This window comes from Phaethon aethereus (assembly GCF_964289735.1).
Source record: "Phaethon aethereus genome assembly, chromosome: 32".
Taxonomy (NCBI): domain Eukaryota; kingdom Metazoa; phylum Chordata; class Aves; order Phaethontiformes; family Phaethontidae; genus Phaethon; species Phaethon aethereus.
This window is the reverse complement of record NC_138608.1, coordinates 794,229-820,486: the sequence shown is the minus strand read 5'-3', so window position 1 is coordinate 820,486 and position 26,258 is coordinate 794,229. Positions and strand designations below refer to the sequence as shown.

At 63.6% G+C, this 26,258-nt stretch overlaps 3 protein-coding genes across 3 annotated transcripts in view; 1 reads left to right on the top strand and 2 right to left on the bottom strand.

Moving 5' to 3' along the window:
• Positions 1-18,514, bottom strand: part of DNM2 (dynamin 2) — a gene marked incomplete at both ends in the record, with an annotated part of 31,817 nt that extends 13,303 nt beyond the window's left edge. The window contains 12 exons of the mRNA XM_082012169.1: positions 769-839; positions 1,107-1,193; positions 1,869-2,007; positions 4,829-4,896; positions 5,474-5,609; positions 6,238-6,380; positions 6,497-6,657; positions 6,922-7,020; positions 7,346-7,549; positions 7,899-8,048; positions 10,566-10,639; positions 18,354-18,514. Coding sequence (XP_081868295.1) covers positions 769-839; positions 1,107-1,193; positions 1,869-2,007; positions 4,829-4,896; positions 5,474-5,609; positions 6,238-6,380; positions 6,497-6,657; positions 6,922-7,020; positions 7,346-7,549; positions 7,899-8,048; positions 10,566-10,639; positions 18,354-18,514 — 1,493 coding nt within the window. The remainder of the gene's footprint in view (positions 1-768; positions 840-1,106; positions 1,194-1,868; positions 2,008-4,828; positions 4,897-5,473; positions 5,610-6,237; positions 6,381-6,496; positions 6,658-6,921; positions 7,021-7,345; positions 7,550-7,898; positions 8,049-10,565; positions 10,640-18,353) is intronic.
• A 3,995-nt stretch (positions 18,515-22,509) lies between these two features.
• On the top strand, positions 22,510-25,990 carry QTRT1 (queuine tRNA-ribosyltransferase catalytic subunit 1; the record flags this gene model as incomplete). The annotated part of the gene is made up of 10 exons (XM_082012192.1): positions 22,510-22,746; positions 23,159-23,227; positions 23,431-23,569; positions 23,664-23,742; positions 23,828-23,943; positions 24,872-25,010; positions 25,093-25,168; positions 25,253-25,362; positions 25,468-25,552; positions 25,644-25,990. 10 exons carry the CDS (start codon positions 22,510-22,512, stop codon positions 25,788-25,790), a joined length of 1,197 nt encoding a protein of 398 aa, XP_081868318.1. The 3' UTR covers positions 25,791-25,990.
• Positions 24,037-24,762, bottom strand: LOC309414817 (uncharacterized protein; the record flags this gene model as incomplete). Its single annotated transcript, XM_082012193.1, has 1 exon — positions 24,037-24,762. A coding segment is annotated over one exon (726 nt), but the record flags the coding sequence as incomplete, so codon positions are not given.
• Positions 25,991-26,258: the final 268 nt, after the last annotated feature.

The window sequence follows — 26,258 nt, the reverse complement described above, 5'->3', positions numbered from 1 at the left end:
GGTGAAGACGGCGACAAGCTCCGGGCAGAGCCGCTTGCCTCCGCTCTTTCTGCGCAGGGACACCTGAGCCGGACCTCTGGGCGCTTCCAAAAAGTTATCGTCCCTTTTGGGGCTGCGCCGATGGAAAACGCCTGCCATCCTCTGGCCGAAAGCCGAAGCTGAGGGAAGACTAAGGGGAGAGCCCCGCTCCTGGTCCCGGCCTCGCCTGCCTGGGCAGAGGATTGCGAGGGATGAGCTCAAAGGATGGGGAGACGCTTCCGCTCCAGTCCGACAGCTCCTCTGGGACAGGAGAGTCATTTCACCTTCCCTTAGAGGGGCACGGAAGGTCTCTCTGCTGCAGGGCAGCAGCAGCCTTAATCACCTTAATTCATCGTGAGCGCTCCTGCGCGCGGGCACGAAGCCGTTCGTCTGTCCGGGGCTGAACAACCCGACTCCGGCTTCTCGCACCCTGCCCTAACGAGCCGCGTTAACAAACCCCGCTTCGGGCTAACGTCTGAGGAGTGGCGTGGGGCAGCTCGGGTCTCCGTCCCCTCAAGCACTGGCCGGGTGGCAAGCGGAGAAGCGGAGCTCCCGTATCCCCCACGGGGCCGGAAAGGCGCCGATACGGTTTTGGTGAATTACGCTGGGACGTGGGGGGGCTCCTCCACCAGCTTTGGCGTCGGGGACTCCGCACGTAACCCGCACGCCTGCTCTGCAAACCGGGGACCGGCCCACGACCCCCGCTGCCAACACGAGCCCGAGGACCCAGCCCGCCGGTAAATCACTCACTTGGCAAATCCGATGAAGTCTTCGTGGTTAGTGTTGATGTAAGAGAGCTCGATGTCGATCAGCAGGAGAATCTGGAAGGAGGTTTACGCGTCAGGAGTCCCACGGGCAGGGCTGGACACCCGCGTCTCCCACACGACCGCGCGCGGGGACGCCGGTGCGGGAGACGCAGCGCGCCGCAGCGCTGCCGCGAGAGGGAGCTTTGGGATCACGAGTGGGAGACGGCGGGCGGCTGGACGGCCGGTCCGAGCGGAGCACGGCCAGGGCTCGCTCTGCCCTCGCACCCGCCGGCTCGGCTTTCTCCCCGCTCTCTCGCCAAGCCGAAGATCGCGTGAGCTCACCTGGTCCTTCGTTTTGCCTTCCCGCTCCCTGATGTGAGTGGTAACGATCCTTTCCGTCTCCTCTCGCAACCTGGGGTAGGAACCAAGCTGAAAAGAAAGGGAGAAGGCCAGGGAAAAAAACCGCTGCTGATGGGACCGAGGCAGCCTCCGGTGCTCGCCGCAGAAAGCCAGCGACAGGAGACGCTCACGAAGGGGACGGCGGGCGCGGGACCGAGCCCCAGTTCTGCCCGGGGGGCACAACTGGGGCTCAGGGGTGGAAAAAGCGACAGATTCGATTCTCTTCACTAGATCCGACAAGGTCAGCGGAATCCCCTTCCCGGGGGCCTTCGAAGCAATGCCAAAACATACGGATCGAGATTTTTTGGATTTTCCTTCCCGCCCTCGGGCCCCACGGCTAAGCCGATGCGGGTTTTCACGGCCCCAAGCGCGAGCTACGGCTAAGCAAGGCAAAGGAGGTGGGGGCTGAGCGACGCGAGCAGCGTTTTTAGCCTTCGCTGTTACGGGGGCGAGCAAACACCTGTGCAATATGTCTCGGCAGGACCCGTGCCGCGAAGCCGAGCTAATGCCGCCTCTGGATTTGCCGGCGTTTCCAGCCAGCGTTCGGGTGTCAGCAGGACACGGCGTGTGTGTGCGTGTGTCCCCCTCCCCAAATCAGCGACAACCCTGGGGTTGAACTGACTCACTTTGGTCGGCTGGGTCCTGGGAGCAAATATATTCCAGATGTTCAGATTAGACAAAAAGGGGGGAATTAAGACCCGTTACCTTTTCGGCACACTTTTTAATGACGGTGGCCAGCTCTGAGACCACCAGATCAACACACTTCAAACTGGGCTCTTTAAGCTTTACAATCTGTTTTTTCACTATGGCTTCAAAGGCCATGTCGGGCGTGAAGAGCCCCGTCCTGCATCATGCAGAGAGCGAGCGCGAAAACACCAAGTGGAGCGCAGGGGCGGGGGGAAAAGATAGCGACAAAGACAGAAAAGAAAAGAAAAACGAGTTGGTTTTTTTTTTTTTAAATTGAGGTTAGTAACGTGCAAAGGAAGAAGCTGCAGCGCCTGCCTGAGAAATTCCTTCGGGTGCCTTGGAGCTGCCGGGGTGATGGGTCCCCTTCTCGGCTCTCCTGGGTCTCGCAGGCTCAGCCCCGGACCCCAAACTCCTCCTGCCCCACGGCTTCGGGGGCTGTTTTACCCATCGGGGGGGTGTCTCGCCTCCGTGCGTACGGGAGGGCAGCCTGAGCGCGGGAAAAACCCTGGAGAGGCTCCTGGCCTGTCTCTAGGCTGGATTACCAAAACCCAGCTCTAGGAAAACACCGAATTTCAACTCGGCTTTGGGGTAAGAGCCTGATTATTTGAGACGGAAGGAATTTCGGCAGCAAGCGCTGGCTTCTTCCCGTTACCCAGATCACAGTCAACCACGCTGGAAACGAAAGAGCGCAGAGAACTCCTGACGCGCCAGCAAACCCCCAGCGGTCCTACCGCTTGCAGAACCAGGTCAGCATTTAAACTGTTCCGCTCCACAAAAGCACTCTGGGTAGCAAACGTTGCGGATACTTTCACGTTCTCGCCTGTACGTAGCTAAATTTATTAGGGTTTGGGGTTTTTTTTAAATAACGTAAGCATCGGAAGGAGAGAGGAGCTGTTTTTCCTGCCCCTTTTTCAAGTTTATCTTTTGGTGCTACCAGAATGAGGTTAAAAAACCCAAAAGAGTCACTCTGAGAAACCAGTTGTTAAATATGGAACCTCACACAGCTTCAGGGTGATGAACGCTTCCACGGAAAAAAAGACAATTGGCCGGGGGGCGGGGGGAACACACACACACCTTTTGAAACACAAATGTGCTCGTTATCAAGCAGCTTATTAATTGCAGACGTTGAGCTGCAGGATTTACAGGCACGCCACCAGACTGTTTGCCGGAACCGCTGTCCCCGGCTTTCGTTCCCACGTTCCCGGGATTCCCAGAGTGCAGCGAAGCAGCAGTTTAAATCGCAGCTTGAGAAGACACGTGCTAAGAGAGGTACCAGGATCCAAGAGCAGCCTGCCCACCTGCCTGGCTCCTGCCGGGAACGCCGCCTCGGAGCACCCCCTCTAACCTGCCGCCGCAGCCAGAGAGCCGAAGAGCCCCTCGCTGCGAGAGCCGTGCCGTCCCCGGGAGCGCGAGGGACGTGGGGAGCCACGCGTCTTGTCACGCGTCCCCAGAAATCCCGACGCCGTCCCTCGGGATGCCCGGGGACCCCGCCAGCACTCGAGGCGCCGGGCGATCCTCAGCATCCTCGGCTCAAGGAGCGGCCGATCCCCTCAGCCGGAGGCAACAGGGAGGACTCGAAACACCCAATTTGCTTAGAGGGCTCCCAGGTTTTATTATTTTTCGGGTTTGGTTTTTTTTTTAGGGGAAACCAGGCAAGGCAGGCAGGTTAGAGCATCGCTCCTGCTTCCCCATCCCACTGGTAGGAAGGGGCCGGATTGCTTCCAGCCGGTTCAATACCTTACTGGTACACTGTCTAACTGTATTGATTAACTCCTGAATAACGAGGTCGACACACTTCAGACAAGGCTCTTTCAGCTTCACCACCTGCTTTTTCACAATGGCCTCGAATGCCAAGTCTGGGGTGAAGAGCCCCGTCCTACAGGAATCCGCAGGCGGGGCGAGAGGGCAGAGACATGGCAGAGAAAAAAACAAAACGGGTGATCAGGTTTGGAGGCGATCGGCTGCGTCCTGGAGAGCAATCCCCCCCCCCAGCGCCGTGAGCTGGGGCGGCCCCGGTCCTGGATCCACCGCGTCGCTGAACCCCCCACCGCCGGGGCTGCCACAACCCCTCAGAGGGGACGGGGTGCCGGCACCTCCGCCCCCCCACCTCGTGGCAGCACCCTCCAACCCCTCCGGCACCTCGGATGAGGGTGCTACGTCCCCCCCACACAAACGGGAGCGAGAGCCCAGGTGCATCAGCACCGCAAGGAAACGGGAATTAACCTTTTTGGTGGCGTTTAGGGAAAACGGATACTCTTCAAGCAGGGCAAATGATTCCTGGGGAGAGCATTAAGGCAAAGAGAAGGAACTCTGCACCTCTCCTCCCACCACAGCAGCAGCCCAAGGCAGAGCGCGCCTGCCAAGCGGAGGTCGCGCATTTAACGCCTTTCCTCTTTGGGGTCCTCAATTCCCCCGTCAGGTCTGCGCCGGACGGGCCGAGCGGCGTCCACACGAGACGCGTCGCTCCCCAGCGAGGAAACCCGTCCCCGGCACGCACCTACAGCCAGGGCCTCGTTTAGCCAGTCGGTTTAACGCGCGTTCCCTACCTTCCTCTCAAGGTCACTCCTTCCCCCGCTTAAGGGAACGTAGGAGGAAAGAGAAAGGTTATTTTAGCGGCTGAACCGAAGGCACAGGGGGAAATTCTTCAGCTCGGCACCGGTGTTGCAGCCTCCTCCGGCTTCTCCAGGGCGGTAGGGGAGCAAGGCAAGCCTGCCTCGGCTAACCGCGACCGCTCGCTACGCCGGAGCGACGCCCGGGCTGGCCGAGTCGCCCCTTTAATGCCCTCTAAAAGGCAAGGAACGTCCGTCTGCAGCAAGCGCTGCTCTCCGCGGGACACCGGAGGATGAGCCGACAGCGCGAGGTGCCACCTCTCCCTCCGCAGCAAAGCTCCGATCACGCACCCCCCGCGGATCAGGATCAGGCTCACTCGTCTGCTCTAAGGAGAAGGGGACCCGCGACGGCGCCGCTCCGATACTTGCCTCACACCGTGGATGTTTTTAATTGCATAGCTTATTTCTCGCCTCAAGTCCTTCTCGTCAAACTCCATCTGAAGAGGGAGGAAAGCCACCGTTAGGAACTTTGTACGGCAAGCGAGTTCCAGCCATCACGCCGGCGTGCAAGCGGGCTGCCGCTTCAGCCCTTCTTCAGGGCAGAGCCCTGCGTTAAGCGCGCGTCGTCGTCAGCCCACGAGGCACTTCACGGGCCGGTCAGAGGCTGCTCTCTGGCCTGGCCAGGCTGGCTCACTCTCTCGGGTTTATTTATCTCAAATCCTGAGATCTTGCTAGTACCCCGGTTCGATATCCTTCTCCCCGCTCTGCAACCTCCTCGTTGCAGTGCTTAAGCCAGCGGTCAGGCGCGGCCACCCAGAAACGACAGCCCCCTGCGCCTACCGAAACACGCTCTAATCAAACCTCCCCTCCTCCTGTCAACACCTCCGAGCGCCAGGAAGGGAAAGGCACCCGGGCGCCGAGGGAGCGCCGGGGCTGCGCCAGGCTTCGGCCCCGCGTGGACGCCGCAGCTGGGGAAGAGGGAGCCGAGCCCAGCCCAACCGCGCGCTGCTGGCTGTCGGAACAGCCGGCCGGACGCCGTCCACGCGGCACACGTGCTCCCCGGGCCAGCTTTACCTTCACGAGCTCAAAAGGAAATCTCTCGTGGAAAATGCGATTGATTCTGGCACCCCCGGAGAGTTCGAGCGTGTCCACCTGGTCTCCCGAACCTTCGATTCGCTTCTCAAAGTCCACGCCGAACTGTTGGACCATTCTGTGGAGAAGCAAGGGGATTAAACGGGCGCCAGCCGAGTACAAGGGTCGGACGGACGGACACCCAGACCGCGTCCTACAGCCAGCACCGCCCCACCAGCTCTGCTTCCGCTAGTCAGGGCTGCGTAACCGTTCTCCCAATTCCCCTCTGCTGGAGTTGCAGAAGCAACAAAATCTCCCTTTTGCTGTAGTCTGGAGAGCACGGGGGCAGGTCAAGGCCGGACGCGAGTCGTCCTTTCCAACCCCGAGACCAAACCGTTTGCTTTAGGACAGGCAGGTTGTGCACGCGGAGCACAGCAAGCTCGAGACGCTAACTCTTGCCTGCAGGGATGCTCAGCAGGCATTTTTGGGAGAGGATTTCCTCGTCCTTCCCAGCAGCCTGCCAGACAAGCGCCGGAGGACACAGAATCTCTCCTAGGCGCCAGCTCAGCACCGCTGGAGTTGGCAGGGCCATCCGCCAGCGCCGCTCGCTCCCGACGATGGGGCTATTCCGGGCTCTTCCTCGGAAGAGGCCACCGGCCGAGACAAACCAGCCTCGCGTGAAGAGCGGAGTGAGTTTATTTCTGTGCTGGCGACGTTTCTGGCTGGGAGAGGCACCGGGAACGCAGCACTGAGCAAGAGAAACCTACTGTAACAAAGCTTTGGTTTTTCGCGTGGGGTCATCGGGGCGGAAGTTCTTGTACTCCTCAACCTCCTTCTCCAGGGAGAGCAGCTGACTCTGCAGCTTGCTGCGCAGCGAAGGCAGCGTCTCCCGAATGTGGTTGGTCAGTTGCTGCAAAAGGAGGGAGATACTGAATCCTCCGCACCGCACCGGCCGCAGGAACGTCCCTTTTCCACCAGAGAGGAACGCCAGCGCCGCAGAACACCGGGGAAGGGAATCAAGCCCACCTGGTTAAGGACTTTCTGCAGATGCGGGGTGCCCATCCGGTCGGCCATGTGCCGGTAAGCCGGGTGAGAAAGGAAGAACTTCCGCTCAGCTGCCAGCGCTGCCCTGATGTCCTTCTTACCATCGATGTCTTTCTGGCTTCGGTTAACGACGCCGATGTAGCCTGCAAGACGACATATTGTGGCTCTTGCTACGGACAGACCCAGCCGAAGGCGCCCGAGCGGGGCCGTGCAGCTCCGGATCGCCATCCGCAGCCGCTTCCCCCAAAGCAAAGGGCAGCACAAAGGGCCTGGGCTCCCCAGCAGACACCGGAGAGCGCAGGAGCTGCCCTTCGACTCGTTTTGAAACGCCGCTCCCTCCACACGAGGGACGAAAGTCGTGGCGGGGAGGGTACGGGGTGACGCAACGCCCTCGTGGTTCGTTATACCTCTTCGTAAAGGAAGCAGCTTGTTCTCCAGCACATCTCTGGCATCTGTGCCTTCATCCATCAGATCCAGCTTGGTGATCACTCCGATCGTCCGCAAGCCTGAAGCGGGCACGCAGACGAGCAATCGATTAACCTCATTTCACAGAAGGCCTCAAAAGGAGGCAGGCGGGCGCGTAACCAAAACAAACGCGGACTCGCCAGCGAGGAGCGGAACCGCTGGCCCTTCCTCAGCTCTCAGAGGACGGGGAGTCCTCTGCGAGAGGAGGAGGAGGGGCGAGAAGCCCCTCTGGTGCCAGAATTGGGCAACCCGTTGCCAGACTCTGCCGCACAGCCCTCGGAGGCTTTATCGCTCCACACCTGGGCCGACCCGGAGCCTGGGGCAGCGGCGCGGGCAGAAACAGGCGGGAGGACGCGCGGGTCTTACCTTGAGGATCAACTTCTTTTGCCATCTTGAGCGCATCCGAGTTGGCCAGATCCATGTTCGCTGGCGTGACAGCCAGGATCAAGCTGCTCTCCCTGCTGATGAACTGCAGGATCATGTCTTTGATCTGGTACTCGATGTCCTGCGGTTGGTCCCCCACCGGCACTTTGGTGATACCCGGGAGGTCGATCAGAGTCAGGTTCAACACTGAAAGGACAGAGACCACCCCGGTTCGGGGTCAAGGGCCTGGCGTTGGGAGCTGTCGGTCTTGCAGCTGGATCTCTTTGGATCTACTGACAGATCCACCCCTCTGCAAGCCTTACGAGCCCCTCTGAAGGCAGAGTTACTGCTGTATTTGCTCAGGGGGTGGCCCAGGCAGCCCCCGTCGGCCCCCAGGCCGGTATGCGATCAGCCAGACACGCGTAGCAGCCAGCGTTTGCTCTTAGGACACAGGCTGGGCTAAACCCCCCAGCCGCTGCGTACGCAAACGCCGGGTTTTCTTCGCTCGCAGCGTTTTAGCGCACAGAGGGCCGGGGCAGAGAAACAGCTCGCTCACCGTGCGGCGAGTAGACGCGGAGGTTGATGGGGACGGCAGAGATGCCTTTGTTCGTTCCCGTCACCCTGTCGGTTTCCGCTTCGATCTCCTGCCGCACCTCGTCAAAATCTGTGAACTTTTTGGATTTGCAGTGCAAAAACTCGGCATATTCTGGAAGAAAGGGGGGGAGAGGGGGAAGTAAAATTAAAAAAAAAATATATGGCCAAGCTGGAGCCCAGCGCAGGACCCACTCTGAGATTCAGCTAGTTTAGAGACGTTTCTACGCTGCAAAACGGAACCAGCCACGCGCTTCGGTGCGACACCAAGCAGCCAGGCAGGGTCGGCGCCCCAGCGAGGCACCGAGGACCTGCCCAGGGATTAACCTGGTTGTCTTCAGCCTCCTGACTGGCAGCAGCCCCGAATAAACTTGGCCCGGCCGCCGAGGAGGAAAGAGCAGGAGGACGGCAGCCAGCCGGCTCAGGCTGCGCGCGCTGACACTCCGCCTGCTGCCTCTGCGCTGGCAGCAGCTGCTTTGATGTGGACTCGGGAGTTACGGTTCCCTTTGCCAAAAAAGCAACTGCCCTTGGGTGAGATGCTGGCAGGCGGCCGGCCCTGGCTCCAGCTCGCCAACCTCAACATCAGAATGGCCGTGTTTGTTTTCACCCGGGCCTGTTTGCCTTTCAGTCCCCGCTGATTGCTTTTAAATGTTTTATTGCCTAGGCTCCTAACGCCGAGGAAAGCTCCGAGTCTTCAGCTGCCAAGAGGCTCTGGGTGCGCCTGCGAGGCAGGGCGGCAAACCCCCCCACCGGTGCCGGCAGCACCCTCGTGCCGGCAAAAGGGCTGCAGCCGGCTGCGGGGGGGCACGCCGGCGCTGGGGACCCGTCCGGCGAGGAAGGATGGGCAGCGCTCCCCGGCTCCGGCAGCCCCTTGCCAAGAAGGAACGGCAGCTTCCCCCCACCTGCGCCACGAGGTCGCTTTTATTCACTCGTCCGCTCTCCGGATTTATCACTCCATTTCGCTCTGCCCCCACAGCCGAGCCGCAGTCCGGCGAGGGGCCCGACCAACCCCGGCAGCTCTCGTCTCGCCCCTCCAAGCCCGAGGAACCGTGCCAGGAGACAAACATTAACCCAGCCCCGGCTTCCCTGCGGGGAAGGCGCCCGGGAACAGAAAGGCAGCCGCTTTTTCTGGGCCTCTGCGCAGTCACCTTCAGGGATCTGAGATTTTCTGAAAGGGTTTTGCAACCCTTTGGTGCGGGAGGAGGGGAGCGGGGAAGCTGAGCAGAGGGGCGAGGGGGGAAGAGAGACGGCGTTTCCCTGCGGTCACCGGGATAACGACTCCCTGGCTCCTTACAACAGCTCCTCAAAAAGGGATTTTAATAGATTTGGGGCCACGACTTGCCCCGGGGAGAGGGATGGTGCAACTCACTTCCTCCCTCCAAAAACCCGTGGGTGGGACGAGAGGAAATACCAGCCCTGCTCTCACCCTTCCACCCCTACCGGTTCCGGCACCCTATGACACCTTATCGTCTGAAGGCCACGACTGCCACTCCGCAATCCCCTTACGCGTTCTGGGTACCAGAAAAGACTAATTACTTGATAAACAGGTCACCTGAATAAAGGCAGGAGGAGGCTGCGGAGTGTGGCTCCGCAGACCGCACCAGCTCTGCCAGGATTGACCCAAAACCACGCTTTTTTGGAAGAGGCCGGCGTGTTTCCTTCAGGGGAAGGCAACAGGAGAAATCTCGGAGATCGGGCCGGTCGATGTTTACAGAGCGCGGCTGGTTGGGGAAAACGAGGCGTCCTCGTGCCCCGCGTTCAGCTCCTCCGCGTCCCTCGTCACGCGTGGAGGCAGGTGAACGGGGACAGAGGCCGATGTCGCAACTCCTCCGTGCCAGGGTGCGAAGCGGAACTGAGTCACGGGGCGACGGGGAAGCAGCCGGGCACGCTTTTATTAGTGGCCACCAGCGTTTTAAATGCTCGCGTGCAAAGTCCCCCTTACCTCCAGGATAATGACGCCTTAAGGAAAACGGGAATTTTCTGCTGGAAGGGAGCAGAAGGACGGTCCAAAACGGAGCTAAATATGTCGCCGCTTCAACCCGTGCTCTGCTCCCCTCTCCCCGGCAGCCGCCCCGGTGCCGGCACGCTGCAGCTAAAGAGGGCCGACACACTATTTTTTAAATGTACCGCAGTCTGGCTGGGGATTTAACGTATGCTGGGGGCAGAAAGGAGCATCGCAATCTGCTACAGAAGCCTCCTGCGTAGCAGAGTCCGATTCCGCAGCGTCGAGGGCAGCGTGTGTTCGAAACGAGCCTTAACGCAACCCGCGCTGCCGGCACGCGCGCTCTCTCAAAGGCGTACGCCAGAACGCCGGCATCGGTGCAGAATTACAGAAACCTCCTCTCTCGTTTGCCGCTTCTAGGGCGGCTTTCATCCCCGAGAGCAGGCGTGCTCCCCAGCAGCCAAAACCCTCCTCGAGGAACGCTCCAACGAACCAGAATCGTTACCTAAATAGCCATACGCTCGTTAAACGACAAATCTGCGAGAGGCTCGAGCGCAGGCAAGCAGCCAAACACCGGCGGCGCTTCCCAGCTGCAGGGCAGACGGAGCCGCGTTTGCCAACCAAGGGTTTCAACCGCCCTCTCCCTCTTCCGACGGGGGAGCTGGGCAGCTTCTCCTGCCCAGACCGTACCTGTCTTGGAGAAGATGAGCTGCAGGATGAGAGGTCGCCGCGTGACAATTCCAGAGCCTCGGGGGAGGAAGTCCCTGCAAGGAATTAAAAGACAGACATTTACCGACGTGGTTCAATAAGCAAGTTAACACCGTACCGAGTCGATCACCCCGATATCTAAAGAGCAGGCGCCGGGGGACGGCGTGCAGGGGCTCGAACACACCTGGATCCTACGCAGAACGTGTTCCTGCTCCGCAGCGGGAGCTGGAAGGAGGTAAAAGATGCTCCCGGGACCACAGATGCCCGCGGCAGGACAGGAATGTGCTCTCCCAGCACCCGCCCCGGTCTCAAGGCCATCCTCCTGCTCCCCCCCGCTATTTCTCCCCATGGAAAAGGGGAGAGATGGGAGCCCCAGCTGCGAGGATGCCCTCGGCGGGCAGAGCTCTCCAGGAGCGCCTGCCCGTCCCCGAAAGCAGGCGGAGGGAGAACAGGCGCTAACGGAGAGGAGGGCGGCTCCCACGTCCTCACAACTGCCCTCGCCGCGAATCGCTTCCGAGCGACCGCTGTGGGTGCGGGAATTCGGAAAGCAGTTTTCCCCTCCGCCAGCCGTTCGGAAATGTAAGTGTCTATTGGGGAACCCCGCTAATTCAGGGGAAAAATAAAAGACACCTCGACAGAAGGGACAAAACCACCACCTTCTCTTTATTCTCCGAAACCACAAATCCTTTATGGTTTCACCCCGGTTCCCACGAAGGAACGAAATGAGGCGCAGAACCGACAACGTTTTCTCCTGCCCCGTGCTCGGGGCGTGCGGAGCCTTTTGGGAGGGGGGGGGTTCCGCCTGGAACGGCGCTGCTCCGACAGGCAGCTTTGTTCAGGGCCGTTATCGCCCTGCAAACGGCTGCGGCTCCCTTCTCCCGGGCCGAGGGCGACGGGAACGGGACAGGAAAGCGGATTTGCCGAGCAGCTCCGTGCCGATGGTTTTGCTTGCCTGGAAACGGGTGCGATAAGGGCTCCTTGGGAGGGGCCGGAGCAGGTTGCAGGGGGTTTATTGCCTCCAGTATCAAGAGAGCACATCCAGCTTATCAGCTGAGCGCAAGGAAACGAGATCGGCATCGCAGGCGGGCGGTGCCCGTCGCCGTCACCCGCGCCCGAAGGCGCCCTGGTCGGGGCGGAGAGGCTCCGCCGGGAGTTCACCCCACCCTCGGCCGTACCCAGCCGCACGTGTCAGCGCCTCTGGCTGCTGCCGACCGCGGTTGTGAATTACAGCCGCAACATCCGCGCTGGGAACGTCACCTTCGCCCTTCACCTCAACCTCACACAGGAGATTTTTCGGAACCGCGGTCCCCGAGCCCCGTTGGGAGCCACGCAGGGGAGGCAGCCCCAAAAACAGGGTTTCCCTAAATAGAAACATGCTTTTAACACCCTCGAAAACAGCTTCCTGCCCAACCGGGAGGACAGGTCCTGCGGCACCTGCCCCGGGAGGCGGGATGCGACAGGAAAGGGAAGCGTTTGAGGGCGTCTGCTTGGCAGCAGCAGGAACTTCAGGATCCGTTTCAGCGCCGCTCGCTACCCGGTGCGGTTACGGCTCTGCAGTTTCGCTATGACGGGCCCTGTTACGCTATTTGGAAAGCGGTGGCAGCTTCCTCCTGTCGAAATAAACACCGTGAGACGCAGAAACCCTCCCCACGGCCCCACCGCCCTCCCCGGGAGGGCAGAGCATCGGTGCCAGGGGAGAGCACCGCAGCATCTCCTGCGTGCCGGACGGGACCGAACACGCCTGGCAGGCTCCGCTGCTCCCCTCTCCCCCCGGCATCGCCCCTGACCCGCCACCTTAACAATGTCTGGGGGGTTAACGATATAAACCCCCCAGCTCCCGGCCCCCCGGGGCACGCCAGCCTGGCAGGAGCCGGGCCACAGAGCGCGAACGCTGCTACGCTGCGGGGTCAGGCACGAGCGACCTGCCCTTTCGACGCGAAGCAAAGCCGAACAAGAGCCCGCTTCATCGGGGAGAACGGCGCGGCTCCTACCCAGCAGCAGACACGGGCCAGCCCTTGTGCGGCCACGGAGCCGGGTCACCCCGTCTGGCACCCACGAACGGCAGCGAGTGGGTGTTTTTACAACCGAGGGGTGTCAGCGCGGTCGGTCCCGCTCACACGCACGTATTTTGCGGCCGGGATTGGCAGGAATCGTCTCCTTCACGAGAAAACGCCGACTGCAAAGACGCCGGGGGGAACCGGAACCTGCCAGAAAGGCCCTTCAGCATTTTTTAAACATTGAAGTGACTCAGAGCCGCGGGGCGGGTGGCACGAAGCGAGACCTCGATCGGGCTGACGCACCACAGGGACGTAACCTCCCAGGAGTGAGGTCAAACGCGTGTTTGAAATGACAACATTCAAGCCGGATTCTCCCATTCACCTGATTATTCAGGCTAATCCTCTACCTCTGCTTGCCGTTCGCGCGCGGTACCAGGAAACCTTTACAAAGAGAGCGGAGAGACAAAGGTCGCTGCTGGAGGTGCTACATTCCATACATCCCCTCCCCTATAAAATCTCCCGTGGCGAAGGCACCTGAGAGCCGGCTGCCGAGCGGCGAGCACTGCCTCGTACCCACCAGGCTCTGCCCAACCCCTCTCCACTTCCAGGCTCCCCTTTATCTTGACGCCAGCGCCCCGTGGCCGCTCTTCCCCGAAATCCAGGGAAAAGCCATCCCGAATAACCCAGGAAGAGACCCAACCATCCCCCAGGTCCCTCTGAGATCTGTTGTCACTAACGAGCGTCTCGCTCGCTTCCAAATTCCTTCCCTTCAGCTCCATTTCCAACAGCTCTGCCCGCTGATAAAACGCTTTCCCCCTCCGAAGCAACGCCTCGCGATGAAATCGCCATTCCTCTGACGATCGCTGCCGTAAAACCCGGCTGATTTAGCCAGAGCCGTGATTTACACCCGCAGTGCCGCCGTCCCGCCTCGGCGCGGCCGAGTCCGCGCAGGCACCCGAGCTAAACCAGACCCGGGCAATATTTGCGGAAAAGCCCTAAGAACAGGTTGCTCTCATCTCCGTCCCCCTCTATGGATAAATTCTCCCTCCAAGGCTTAAACGCAGCATTAGCACCGGCTTAAAAAATCCCAGCGAGCCACCCTGGGCCGGAGCTGTTGACGCTTGGCCCAAGTGCCGGCTTTTAACTCCGTTTCGGCGTCTCCGAAGCATTTCACGGCGCCTACTTGGTGTCCCATCGGGAGAAAGGGACCACGCCTGACGCAGGTAAAGGATCTCTCACCGAGGTCCGGCCATCTCCATCCCCCAAGCCCTGCCCCTGCGGCCATCCGGCGTAGCCCCGGCTTTATTTACGGCTGCCGGGAGCACCGATAACGCCACCCAAAGGACTCATAATGCCCCATTGAGGTTTGGTTCCTCGACTACGCTGCCGATGGAAGGGCCTCCCCACCGCCCGGATCACAACGGCTCCATTGTCAGCCTGGTCCGAGCGGCCGCCGCGCTCAATGGCCGGGTTTTATACGGCTCTGAAAATGGCTTTTACGCCGCCGTTTGTCGGAGCGTCACCACGAGAGCCGGAGCGGGGCCGGGGGAGGCTCGGCGCCTTTAGCACGCTTGTACTGACCTGACAAGGGCTCCACAGAGGGGTCGGTCAATGCACGTTTCATCGGGACGTCAATGGGACGGCTTTTAATACAGCTAGTAATGCAATTTTAATGCAGTATTTTAGATTTCCTTTTGTGCTTTTCCCCACTGAACGAGAGAATCGAGTCGCTTCAGACCCCTCGCACAGCAAGGCCAACTTATTTCGATGCCCGCTGAAACAGATGCGGCCGCGAGACAGGTTCCTTCCCCCAGATACATTTAAGCCCAGCATCTAACTCACAGATTTAGAGGGCTCCAGGCAGCCGAGCCCAATTCCTGCCCCCTCCACAGGCTTTTTGCGCAACCGATGGCATCTCGGGTCGCCCCGACGGGGCTCGTAACCCTTCTCTTGTATTTTAGGGCCACAGAGGGACCACTGCAACGCGTGGCTGCCCTGTCCCCGGATCACACCGCATTAACGCGCATCTCGAGGCTTCTTCAAACGGTTAAAAAACCCACCTAAGCAGGGCAATTCACAGAGCACGGATCCCCCGCCTCCTTATCCCAGCGTCAACGCGCCTTCGCGTTCGCCCCTAACGCAATCAACCAAAATTGCTTATTCTGAAGGAACAATGTCTTTCCCTGCGGCTCCTCGCAACAGGGACACGAGATAAGGCAGGGGAAAGAGCCGAAACCACCTCGTCCGCATCCTGCCCTCGTCTCCACCTCGCTAGCCGGGGCTCGGTGGCATGCAGGGGACCGGGATACCTCACCGAAGAACCCAGCGCGGCTCGTTGCGGGAGACGGGATGCCGGGCTCGAAGTGCTGCTGGAGTTGGGCTTCCTATGGGCGCTCTGCGCCTTCCTGACGGGTCAGAAAAGCCAGGATTAAAGGTCAAACAGCTGCAAAAGTGGGGGAGATCAGCCACAATAGCCCCACCGTCCATTTCTAACCAGACGCTTCCAGAAGGAAACACGGTTAGCCGGCGTGGAAGGCCTCCCACGTCCCTTCGGGAAGCCTTCGCTAGCGCGCGGGAACAGCGAGACCGGCTGCAAGGAGCGGCCGGAGCGATTTGAGCCAGCTCCAAAGCGCGGTCGTATTTCCTCTGCGTTGTTTATTAGTCTCCAGCTCAAATAAACCAGAAGTCGAACGCTTCACCGAGGGGTCTCCCACCCCTCAGCCACCAGCATCCCACCGGACAGCTCCACCTTACGGGCCGTTCCCGTACGGAAAACCACTTCACATGGAAACTTTCCCGTTTCCGTCCCGTTTCGCAGACTATAACCACCAGCCACTACTCCAAGAGCAACGTCTGGTTCCTCGGACGGAGATCGCCTCGGTTTTTAAGCCCAGCTCCCTTCCCAACGGCGGCGGCGCGTCCGTCTGCGTTTGCGCATTTACACAGACGCGCATTTGCACGCTCGGAAGCAACCCCTCGGCTTCGGGCGGAAAAGCTCTCACGGATAAAACGTGGCTCGCACGCTCAAGGCGGGGAAGCTCGATGCATTCGGCTCGACAGCTAGAGCAAGCTTCACACGGCGCAGCTGGTTTATTGTGACGGTCGGAACTGCCCAGAGGCGTCGGCGCTCACCCCCAGCCCATCGGCATCCCGCTATCCGTCCCGGGGAAACGCTCGATACCGCCGGCACGGGATAAAACCTGCCGGGCTTCAGCCGGCCGCGAGCGCCGGGACAGGTACCCCGACGGCGTCGAGTGTGGCGCGGAGATAAGCAGACGGTCCCTGCCCAAGCTCGGTAACGAGTGAGCCGTTTCGGGGCTATGAGCCCCCAAATTATTGTGCAGAGCTGTTATAAGAGAACGTAACGATAATCTATATTCCTCATTATCGTATTCCCAAATAATTCCACAGGCGTGGAGAGAAAGCAACGCTTTAAAGAGCGGGAGACACCGACACGCCGGTACCGCCGGCACACGACAGCGACCGCCGAGCCGAGGGCTGGAGACTGCTGACAGCAAGGCTGGGCAGAATCCACCCCACGCATAATTACCCCGTTATTAACACGAGCTGCAGAACGACACTGGAGCCACGGGATGCGAGGGAAAGGCTCCCGGTTACAACCACACAGATTCAGCCTCGCAGAAAGCCCTCCTGTGCAGAGCCCGGCCGTCACGCGTTAAGCCCTCGTTAAAAGCCTTCTGACAGAGCCTTCAACGCTCCGAAACAAAGATTTTTAATTACCGGGGCCGGTTTTCCAGTAGCACCATCATTAGAGGCTGCCAAAACTTCCGCCAGCAGCGATTTAGGAGGGGGAATAACTCGACCATTTCAACCCCAACGGCAGCGAGGCTTAGCAAAGCCCAGATGTGAGTTTAGTCTGGGGGGGTTTGAGCTCTGCTGGTCTGGCCGACTCCTCCTCTCCCTCCCACACCAACAGCACCGGGTTGAAAAAGCATCCATGGCCGTGAATCCACGCGACGAATCCGACCTGCGCGAGGATAAAAGAAGAGGCACACCGCGTCAGGCGACGGATCACACAGCGGGCTCCGGATCCTGACCTCACCGCTCAGAAAAATGTTACACGAGCGGAAAAAAATCCAGTGGCAGAAAGCATGACGGCGGGGAAAACCTCAGGCAGCGCTTTCAAATGACGCTTTTCTACGGAGAAAGGGAACCGCCGGCGCACCTCCGCACTGACCGCAACACCCAAACCAGCCCAAAACACGGGAAAAACTGCCCGGCCTGCTTTTTTGGGGAACGTTAAGGTTCACGTAGGCGCTGCGGACGAGCGGGACCGAGCTGCCGCTGTTTTGTCGGTGACAAGACGCGCGCCGGCCTGTGTCAGGATGGAATGACGTCACAGGAAGGCTGCTATTGTTAATATTACAGCATCCGCCCCAGCCGGGACGGGAACCCCGTGGTGTGATGTAGACGGAGCAAGAAGCAGCCCTTGATCCAAGGGGCAGGCGAGGATGGGAACAAAGCAGCAGGAGTCCAGTGACGGAGCAAGCGCCTGAGGAAACGAAGACCAGCCCAGAGCTGAGCCGTTCATCGCCTGGCCAGCGCCGCTGTCCCCATAAAGGCAAGGGGAGAGAGCCAAAAGGCGGAGAAGGCCGAAGAAGCGACTCCGCTGGCGGCACTTTGGTGCAGAAGCAGAAGTTATCAGCAATTACGGCGGATTTCAAAAGCGCCCGGCAAGAATTTTAAAGCCCGCAGCGTTCGCGTGGGGTGAAATCAGCTCTGCTCCCCCCCGTTTATCGGTGCGGACATATTCTCCTCTCCACCCTTCACACCCCGGGCTGGGCATCAAGCCTGTGGCCTTGCCTTATCCTGTCCACGCCGACCGGCCCCACGGCAAGGCCCCGACACCTCTGGCCAAGAGCTCGGCCCTATCTCGAGGGCGCACGTCCCCGGAGGAGCAGGCCGCCGAATCCCAGGCGCAGGAAGGACTGCAGGCCCGACGCTATCAGCCTGGAAACAGAAGCGCCTTTACGGCGTAACGCGGCGTCAGCCTTTACGAGCGCACGCGTTGGCGCCGAGGACGAGGAGCGAGAGGGGCGAAAGGACACGCTCCCGCTTTGCCGGCGCTCCGGTTTGGCATCCTGACGGCTCAGCATCAGCCGCTCCCGCCGAGCCCACGCTGCCCCGGCTCCTCCTCACGCCAGGCAGCCTTCCCAGGGCATCCCAGGAGAAACCGGAGACGCCGACGCGCAGCGGGACGAGCCTCCACGGCGGGCAGGAGGCCCGTGGGAGGTTCACCTGCCCGGCAGCATCCTCCACGGTCGCGGCACCGCCGTGGTCTCGCTGCTCGGGGGACGGTGCGGGCCCCCGGTGCAGCGGGCCTGCACTTGCCATGGCCGTGCACCCCCAGCCCAGGGGCCCGCCGTAGCGGGAGTCCCCTCCCGTATTCACAGAGCCCCCCTACGCCAACGCCGTGCGCGCCAGCCACGGCCCGAGCCCCCGCCTGCGCCGCTGGCGTAAGGGGCGGCCTGTGACCCGCTCCCCCGGGCCGCGCCTTACGCCAAGTGCGTACGGCACGGCCGGGCGAGGGGAGCGGGCCGCCGGGGCGCTCCGCAGTTTGCGTAGCGGAGGCCGAAGGCGCGGGGAGGCGGGGGGTCCCTCAGGCCGCGGCCGCGCCCTACGCAGGCGGGATTCACGAAGCGCGTTTACGCCAGTGGCGCAGCGGCGGGCGGGCGGGCAGCAGCGGCGGCGGCAGCAGCGTCGCCGTCATCGTCCGCGCCCGCCCCCCACTCCCCGTCGCCCCGCGACTCACCGGCCCACGAAGTTCTCGAGCACCGAGCTCTTCCCCGCGCTCTGCCCGCCCACCACGGCGATCTGCGGCAGGTCGAGGTGGCAGCTCTGCCCGATGGAGCTGAACGCGTCCTGCAGCTTGTTCACCAGCGGGATCAGCTCCTCCATGCCCCGGTTCCCCATGGCGGCGCGGGGGCTGGGGGAGAACCACGCTCCCGCTCTCCCGGCGGCGGCGGCTCCTTCTCACAGGGCCCGCAGCGGCGGCGACCAAACTTCCCCTCCGAGTCTCCTCATCCGGCACTGGCGACACCCCCGGGACGCCGCTCCGCCGGGCCCGCCCCGCTCCCCTCAGACCGCGCGGCCATTGGTCAGCTCGGCCGTCGATCAGAGGAACCAGCCGAGCGGAGCGGGGCAGCGGGCTATCAATCAGCAGGGAAGGCGGGACCTAGAAGCCACACCCCTCCTCTACCGTTCCATTGGCCTCCCACCGCGTCGCTCATCCCTAGCAGCCAATGGGAAGAGGAACTGGCCCGTCAGCTGAGGCGGTGCTGCTGTAGCTCTCGCCTCTCGATACCCTTCCTGCCGTTTCCTTGGCGGAGGCGACTGCCGCTCCGGAAAGCTAGCGAATCACTACCCGAACGAGACCTACGAGTTCTCCCGCCTCTTCCCACCCGCCCTCCCTCTCATTGGACAGGATGCCTGCCACTCCAACAGATTGACCAACCCAGCCGGAAGGGGGAAACGGAGGGAAGCAGGGCGTGGCGAAAACCCTCTCGCGATTCCCCAGCCGGCAGTCAATCAACGAGTCCTGACAGCCGATTGGCTGCTTTGGTCCTTTCCCCCCCCCCCGCCTTCCCGGGCACAGCCCACTGACCGTAGACCCCCGTGTAGGCGCGCACTCCCGACGGCAGCCCCCGAGGCGAGGCCCCGTGGCCAGGCCGACCCCACGCCCCCCGCCCCGGCACCCCTTCTCATCCCCTCGCCTCCGGGGGACCCCCAGCACCAACAGCCCAGCCATGGTGGTCACCTTGGGGGGTCTTTATTTCACGCCCTCGCCCCACGGCGTTGGCGAGACCCATCCCACGCCGGGGGGGGCTCCCCTCACCGCCCACCGCCCCCCCGGCCGCTCTCCGGTGCCGGCGGGCTGCCCCGGCGTCGCGGCAAGACCGGGGTCTGCATGCCGGTCACGAGCTGGCTGAGTCCTGCCGGGAACTGGCCAGCGCAGAGGACGTCTGAGCTGCCCCTGGAGAGACCGGGGCATGGGGGAGGCCGTCAGCCGGACCCCGAAAGCCGGATCACGGCACCCTGCCACCGGCGGCGTCACCTACCTGAGCTCGGCGGGGGCCTGGGGGCCGGGGGCCAGGGGGAAGGCGGGCAGGGAGCGGCGCTGGCGGCAGAGGTAGCCGGAGGGCAGGTCCTGGGGCAGGTCAGCGTCCAGCCGCTCCAGCGGCAGGGCCATCTCTGGGGCAGGGAGCGGGGGGAAGGCGCCGTCAGCCCCCAGCCGGCCCCTCCTGGGACTCGTCTCGCGATTCGGGGAGCAGAGAATCCCTCGGCACCCGAAAAACACCTTGGGGCAGCGCCGCGCCCTGCTCCAAGGGCAGCGGCATCTGGATTTCAGGGTGACAGGGACCTCCCGGATCCAGGTGGGGCGAGAGCAGCCTGGAGAAATCCCCCAGAGCTTCCCAGTATGGACCAGAGCGTGAACTGGGGGGCCAGCCCCCCGCTTCCTGGGGGAAACCCTCCCTCCTGGTCTCCCTACCGCTCCGGATCCGGCTCAGCTCTGGCCCCAGCAGCTTCCCGTCCATGCTCAGCAGGACATGTTTCTCTGTCCAGAGCTCCGGGCTCAGCCGCTCCATCACCCGCTGGTTCAGCCGCTCTTGCGCCTCCGGCTGCCGTGGGGCCGGGGGCTCAGTCCGGCTGGGACGTACCGCATCCATCTTCCAGCTGGGAAAGTGAAGGAGAAGACAGGGATCGTCACGGCTCTGGTCACCGCAGCAGCGGCATGGCCAAGCACTGACCCTCCTGTCCAGCCCTGGGACTCACGGCACCACCGGAACATCCCAGTGTCACCGGAGCAGGGAGACAACCCCATTCTTGGGGTCCCCGTGGGTGACCAAGCTCCAAAACCCAGTCATGGCCACGTCCTGGCAGGACGGCGCTTCCCAAACCCATCCCTGCTCCCGTTTCAGGCCAGCTGGGAAGAGATGCGGCCGGTTTCGGACATGGCCAAGCTGTGACCGGGACGCCCCAGAGAAATGCTCACCCCCAGCCCCATCGTCCCCAAAATGGGACACCCCCCAGACTGTCCCCCCAGTACACCCGCAGCAGGCGGGGGGAAGATTTGTATCTCGATCGCACGAGGGAACCTGCTCGTGGCACCGGGTCGTTCAAACCCGCTGGCATTACCATAATCTGGCCTCAACCATTTGGCTCCGAAACGGCTGAGCTGCTCCGCAGGAGCTGCCGGCAGGGAGAGGGACGGAGCCAGGGTCCCGTGGATACACCCAGCCACCGGCACAGCTTCGCCCGTCCCCGGCAGTGTGGAGGGAGGAGCGGGGAGGGAGGCTGCAGAGAGGCCAGCAGCTGTTTCCCTGCCTCTTCCCCTCTCTGGGAAAGGATAATTAAATCCCTTGCTGCGCTCAGCGAGTCGATTACCAGATTCCCAGCGAGATTTCCGAGATAAAAACCCGGCGTTTCAGGAGAGAGCGCCGGCGAGGGGGGCTGGCATCAGCTGCCGGCAGGCCAGGCTGCTCCAGGCTCTGCCGACCCAGGCGCAGGTGACACGGCTCCGGGGGGATTCGCCCAGATTTGCTCCATCGGAGTCAGGCTGCCGCGTGCCTCCGCTTCCCTGAGCATCCATCCCGCATCCGGCTCGTTAACGCTGTGACGCGTTCATCGCCACATTTGCTCACAGGCTGCCGGGGGTCCCAGGATAGCCCCACGGCACGCGGCAGCTGTGGTGATGGCAGGGCAGCAGTACAGGCAGGGCTGCCCGCAGCGTCCCAGAGCTTTCCCACAGGAGCGGGCAGCCCCCCTTCATGGGGGGCTGTTTCCACACCCAGCCCTCGCCTGAGCCCTCCTCGCCACGGAGGACAGAGCCAGGGCTTTGCGGATCGTTCCTAAAGAGCCGTTTTAATTTGGAGTTAAGGAATTTCTAACGGGACGCTCCCCTCGTACCGAACCAGCTCGGGGCACGTGCCTCGTCCCTTCCCCTCACCAGTTCAGGTCCCCCGACCCAGCAGATGGTCTGACTGGGAAGGCAGAGCCGCCCCCACACAGCGCAGTCGTGAATTCTCCACGGAGCTCCCCTATGGAGACCCGTATATCTGTTTTGGGAAGCATTAGCCCAGGCGAGGTTACCTCCTTTAGACGGGCGCGTTCCCACGCACCGAGCTGGCACGCTCGCCTCCCTCGTGCCAGGAGCCGATTACGGCGGAGTCTGGAGAAACAGAAACAGCCGTTTATATCAAAACAGGGAATATTTCTGCAGCTTGGGCTTCCCACGCTGCTCCTACCCCCGCCGAGCCCTCCACCGCCGCGACGCGGGGTGCCTGGACCCTGGCCAGGCCTTAAACACCCCCTGGGACCTGCCCCAGCGGGAAAGTGGGGGGGCTTAGGGGTAAAGGGAGGGGGGTCTCTCCATGCGCAGACCTGCTCGGGGCTTTCACTGTCCTGTCGATGAGGCATCCGGGGCTGAAACCCCGGGTGCAGCTGGTGCGGGGGATCCCAAGGGGGCAGAGGGAGCTGTTGAACGAGGGGAAACTGAGGCAGGGGGGCAGAGGAAGGGGCTTCCCCTGGGGGGCTTAGGGACCAGGGGAGAGGGCTCTGCCGGGGGACAAGGGGACAGATGAGGGGGCTCTTCCCAGGACGAGGGAGGCAGAGGAGGGGGCTCTCCCTGGAGGACATAGGGACCAGGGGTGGGGGATCTCCCAAAAGACAGGGGAGCAGAAGAGGGGGCTCTCCCCAGGCGTCACAGGGGTGAGGAGGGTGCTCTCCCAGGGATCACGGGCCGGGGTGGGGGGGCTCATCCGAGAGACACGGGGACCGGAGAAGGCTCCCCCCCTCCCCGCCGAGGCCCAGCGCAGAGGCCGAAGCCCCAACATGGCGGTCGCGTTGCCCCTGGTTACGACCACTTCCGGTGGCCACCGGAAGCTCGAGTCACGTGGAGGAGCGGGAAGATGGCGGCGCCCACGACGGCGGGGCCGGGCCCGGCGCCGCTGCTGCGGGTGGTGGCGGAGTGCGGGCGGAGCCGGGCGCGGGCCGGCGAGCTGCAGCTGCCGCACGGCCCCGTCCCGTGCCCCGTCTTCATGCCCGTGGGTACCCGCGGGACCGCCAAGGGCGTCACGGCGGCCCAGCTCGCCGCGCTCGGCTGCCGCATCTGCCTCGGCAACACCTACCACCTGGGCACGCGGCCGGTGAGCGCCGCCGCGGCGGGGGGAGGCGGGAAGGGAAACCGGGAGGGGCCGCCGGGGCCGGGGGAGGGCCCGCCCGCAGCCACCGGGCACCATCGGTCCCGGGAAGGCCCCGCCCCCGGGAGAGCCTCGCCCTCGTGGAGGGACCCACTCGAAAGGCCCCGCCCCTTGGGATGGCCCCGCCCTCGTGGAGGGACCCCCTCGAAAGGCCCCGCCCCTTGGGATGGCCCCGCCCCGGGGGGGCTCGGACCACCTGTGCCCATGGGAGAGGGGACCCGGCATAGCCCCGCCCCCTTATGGCCCCGCCTCCGCCGCGCTAGCCCCGCCCCCTGGGGGGTCCCCCCGCCCCGGGGCTGGGTCCCCCGGGCCCCCGGTCTGACCCCGGGCCCCCGGTCTGACCCCGGCCCCGCCGCAGGGCCCGGAGCTGGTGCAGCGCGCCGGCGGCCTCCACGGCTTCATGGACTGGCCCCACAACCTGCTGACGGTGAGGGGGGGCCGGGACCCCCACCTGGGCTGGGGGGGCGGCGACACCCCCGAGCCCCCCACTTGGTGGGGGGGCGGCCCCCCAGACCCCCTCCCCACAGCCCCGGGGCTCCCGATCCACCAACCCGCGCCCCGGCCGGGGGGCGTGGGGCACCGCCCCCCCCCTCAGCCCCGTTATTGGGGTCCCCCGTGCCCCCCCCCCAGGACAGCGGGGGCTTCCAGATGGTCTCGCTGGTGGAGCTGTCGGAGGTGACGGAGGAGGGGGTCCGCTTCCGCGCCCCCCACGGCGGGGACGACATCCTGCTCAGCCCCGAGAAGTCCATCGAGATCCAGAACGCCCTGGGTGCGTCGGGGGGGGGGGCGAACCCCCAAAATCCGGGGAAGGGGTGTCATCCCGACCCCCCCCCACCGCCTCACCCCCGCGCCCCCCACCCCAGGCGCCGACATCGTGATGCAGCTGGACGACGTGGTGAGCAGCGCCACGACGGGGCCGCGCCTGGAGGAGGCCATGCACAGGTCTGGGACCCCCCCCCCGCCCCCCGGGGTCCCCCCGGACCCCCCCCCAGGGCCCCCCCCCCCCGCCCTGACGCGGCCCCCCCAGGTCCGTCCGCTGGCTGGACCGCTGCATCGCCGCCCACCGCCGCCCCCGGCAGCAGCGGCTCTTCGCCATCGTCCAGGGGGGGCTGGATCCGGCGCTGCGCACCAAGTGCCTGGAAGGTAGCGGGGCTGCCCCCCCCCCCGGCCTTCCTCCCGCTCCTCATCCTCCCCGGCTCCCCTTCATCATCCCATTCCCTGCCTTCCTCCCGCTCCTCATCCTCTTCCCGTTCCCCATCCTCGTTCTGCTCCCTCTCTGCCCCCGTTCCCCGTCTTCCTCCCGCTCCTCGTCTTCCTTCCGCTCCCCGTCTTCCTCCTGCTCCTCATCTTCCTCCTACTCCTTGTCTTCCTCCCGCTCCCCGTCTTCCTCCTACTCCTTGTCTTCCTCCCGCTCCCTCTCTGCCCTCCACTCCCCGTCTTCTTCCCACTCCTCATCTTCCTCCCGCTCCTCATCTTCCTCCCGCTCCCTCTCTGCCCTCCACTCCCCGTCTTCCTCCCACTCCTCATCTTCCTCCGCTCCTCATCTTCCTCTCGCTCCTCATCTTCCTCCCGCTCCTCATCTTCCTCTCGCTCCTCATCTTCCTCCCGCTCCCTCTCTGCCCTCCACTCCCCGTCTTCCTCCCGCTCCTCATCTTCCTCCCGCTCCTCATCTTCCTCCCGCTCCCTCTCTGCCCTCCACTCCCCGTCTTCCTCCCGCTCCTCATCTTCCTCCCGCTCCCTCTCTGCCCCCCACTCCCCGTCTTCCTCCCACTCCTCATCTTCCTCCCGCTCCTCATCTTCCTCTCGCTCCTCATCTTCCTCCCGCTCCCTCTCTGCCCCCCACTCCCCGTCTTCCTCCCGCTCCTCATCTTCCTCCCGCTCCTCATCTTCCTCCCGCTCCTCCTCTTCCTCCCGCTCCCTCTCTGCCGCCCACTCCCCATCTTCCTCCCACTCCCCATCTCCCCCCCCTCCACCTCCCACCCCTCACCGCCGGGCCCCTGGGGGTCCCGGGGAGACGGTGGGTGGGTGGGGGGTGTCCGTGGGGCGCTCCCAGCCCCCCGGGCCCCCCCAGAGATGACCCTGCGCGACGTCCCCGGCTTCGCCATCGGGGGCCTGAGCGGGGGCGAGGCGAAGGAGCGTTTCTGGCGCATGGTGAAGCTCAGCACCGACCGCCTGCCGCGCGACAAGCCGCGCTACCTGATGGGCGTGGGGTAAGTCCCGCCGCGGGGCGGGCGGGGGGCTTGGGGGTCGCCGGACCCCCGCCCCGACCGCGGACCCCGCTCCCCTCCGCAGCTACGCCACCGACCTGGTGGTCTGCGTCGCGCTGGGCTGCGACATGTTCGACTGCGTCTTCCCCACCCGGACGGCGGTAAGGGGGACGCGCGCGCGGGACCCCCGGGAGGGTGCCGGGGGCGGGGGGGGGGGGGTCCTGGCCCGACCTCTCCCCCCGCAGCGTTTCGGCTCGGCCCTGGTGCCCTGGGGGTCGCTGCAGCTGAAGAGCCAACGGTTCGCCAAGGATTTCCGTCCCATCGACGAGAGCTGCGCCTGCCCCACGTGCCGGCGGTGGGTGGCGGGGGGCTCGGGGAGCGAGCTGGGGGGGGGACACACACACACAGCCGCACCGGGCGGGGGTCCGACCCCCAGGCGCTTCTTCCTCCCCCGGCGCAGGCACAGCCGCGCGTACCTGCACGCCCTGCTGCGCGGCGAGACGGCCGCCCTGCACCACCTCACCGTCCACAACATCGCCTACCAGGTGGGCCGGGGGTCCCGGCGGCGTGGGGGGCCGCGGCGGTGCCCGGGACGGGGGTCCCGGCCTGCCCTTTAACCCCCCCCCCCCGCCGCAGCTGAAGCTGATGGGCTCCATCCGGGAGAGCATCCTGGCCCAGCGCTTCCCCGAATTCGTCCGGCAGTTCATGAGCACCATGTACGGGGCGCGGGTCCCCGCCTGGGTCCTGGAGGCTTTGGCCGCCGTCGGCATCACCCTGGACTGAGGGGCACCCCCCCGCGCCCCCCCCCCAGCCCCTTTCCCCCCGCGGGCGCTTCGGTCACCCCCGCACCTGTATTTTTGTACTTTTTTTTTAGGTGGGGTTTGGGGTGGGGGGTTTGGGTTTGGGGTTTTTTTTTATTGCTTCGGTCTGTTTTTTTAAGGGGGGGGGGCCACGGCGGGATCCAAATAAAGCTGCTTGGTGGGAACAGCGGCTTGTGTGGCTCGGAATGGGGCTGGGGGGGGGGAAAGGGGTGTGGGAGGGGTCCCAAATAGGCCGGGGGGGGGGCTCAAAAGGGTCTGGGAGGGGGCTAAATAGGTCTGGGAGGGGGCTCAAATGGGTCTGGGGGGGCTCTCAAAAGGGTCGGGGGGGGCTCTCAAAAGGGTCTGGGGGGGCTAAATGGGTCTAGGGGGGGCTCAAAAGGGTCTGGGGGGGCTCAAAAGGGGTCTGGGAGGGGGCTAAAATGGGTCTGGG